At 52.1% G+C, this 1,656-nt stretch overlaps 2 protein-coding genes across 2 annotated transcripts in view; one reads left to right on the top strand and one right to left on the bottom strand.

Annotated features, from left to right (window-relative positions):
- The window catches only part of tedc1 (tubulin epsilon and delta complex 1), an 11,548-nt gene extending 10,956 nt beyond the window's left edge, over positions 1–592 (top strand). The window contains exon 6 of the mRNA XM_017303435.1: positions 1–592. This exon is cut by the window's left edge and continues 15 nt beyond it. Coding sequence (XP_017158924.1) covers positions 1–255 — 255 coding nt within the window. The 3' untranslated portion in view covers positions 256–592.
- Positions 593–990: 398 nt separating this feature from the next.
- Positions 991–1,656, bottom strand: part of pth2 (parathyroid hormone 2) — a 10,625-nt gene continuing 9,959 nt past the window's right edge. The window contains exon 4 of the mRNA XM_008402951.1: positions 991–1,242. Within this exon, the coding sequence (XP_008401173.1) occupies positions 1,077–1,242 (166 nt within the window). The 3' untranslated portion in view covers positions 991–1,076. The remainder of the gene's footprint in view (positions 1,243–1,656) is intronic.

Genomic DNA, 1,656 nt, shown 5'->3' with positions numbered 1-1,656 from the left:
CGGGGTCAGAGGTCAGAGGACTGTCCGGCCTGCAGGTCTCCTGTCCTCTCCGTTCCCTCCTTCCATCAGGTGTGGCGTCCCCGGCTGCGGGTTGGGGCCCGAGGGCCGCCTGATGGGCTCGCTGCAGCCACCCCGGCGTTAGAGCGCCTCCTGCAGGCGGAGCGGCTGCTGCTGCGGCACAGAGCAGCGCGGCGTCTGGCCAACAGGAAGCGACTGCTGATGCTGCKGCGGCGGCGGATCTTCGTCCCGCTGTAGGGGAGGAGCTATYGGTGAWGATGGAGAGCRRASCGGCGTTCGGATCAGAACCGGTTCCTCTGCTGGTCGGAAACCTCAATGTATCAATACGGCAACTGGTCTTCTGTTGCCGTGGCGATCACCATGAGAACTGAACTGCATCCATTTTGAAGTGATTCTAATGTCAAACCCAGAAAACAGGATTTGACTCCAGAAACATTCGGTTCTGGATTCCAGGATGACTGTGGAAAGCTGAGTGGAAGGAAAAAGTTTGGTAGATGGAGGTTCTGTTCTGTAGGATTGTTGTGGGTCAGAGGTTCTGAATGTTGTGAACAGAAATAAATATTGAAATATTTCATCTGGGGAGGAATGAATGTTAGAATATCTGAATGTTTTACTTTCATGCGTGAAAAATGGAGGCTTTATTTCCTGATGACGTCAGAACCAGAACCTGTGGAACGTCCTGATGTGGACCGAATGTCTGCGTTCCAAACCTACCTGCATTCAACTCGACCACCAGGGGTCAGACTAGAGCTACGGAATTCACACAGCAGAAACATGGAGAAGAGAAGAACATGATGCCAGAAATCTTTCTTCACCCAGGAGGCTGTGGCCAGAACTTCAGACGGTCCGGCTCTGGATCCACAGAGAACCGTGGTTCTGGTGCTGTAGCTTTGGATCCGTCCAGGTAAGAAGAACTACGGCTGTAGAGCAGAAATAAAGAGTTGGGCTGGTTATCACGAGCCTCAGACCAGCTTTCATCAGAACATTTCTGTCTTTATTGATGTCRTTTCCTCCTCCACACCAACCAGCACCGTCTACAACAAACGGCCTCGGTSACATCAGGAGTTCACCACCAGCAGCTTCTGCATGTAGGAGTTGAGCCACTTCTGTCTCTCCATGGAGGTCAGCAGTTTGCTCTTCTCCCTGAAGGCGGCGTCGTCCGCCACCACCATGTTCCTCTTCACCATCCGGGCCCCTTCTGACGCCCACTGCGCCGGCCAGACGCTGGAGACGACATGGACAGTTAGGGACGTTCTGGACGTTTTGTCCTGTCCAGCAGTGTGGGCCTAAACAGATTTACTTTCATAAGTGGAGCATTACAGCTACGATGCTCCACCTGATGTCACATGTAGAGGGACTATTTCTTTGTAAATATGGCGCATGAGATCGCAACCAGACTACAGAAAAAAGCCAGTTGCCATGGTTACCTGCCTGTCTTGCTGTTTTAACATGGGCTATCTGTGATAAAATAAGCTAGGCTACCAAACTGACRTCAGTGCAGGTTAGAAGACATAAYGCCCCAAAGGGCCGGATATTACGCACTATTTGAAAGTAAGTCTGTCCCGGTGAGATCCGCTGCCTGAGTCCCTCTGAAAATGAGACGTGGCTTTTCCGTGGTGAGGAGGGAGCGGCTGGAAA

This window comes from Poecilia reticulata, unplaced genomic scaffold, assembly GCF_000633615.1.
Source record: "Poecilia reticulata strain Guanapo unplaced genomic scaffold, Guppy_female_1.0+MT scaffold_273, whole genome shotgun sequence".
NCBI lineage: Eukaryota > Metazoa > Chordata > Actinopteri > Cyprinodontiformes > Poeciliidae > Poecilia > Poecilia reticulata.
The sequence above is the reverse complement of the archived record's forward strand: the minus strand, read 5'-3'. Positions and strand labels throughout refer to the sequence as shown.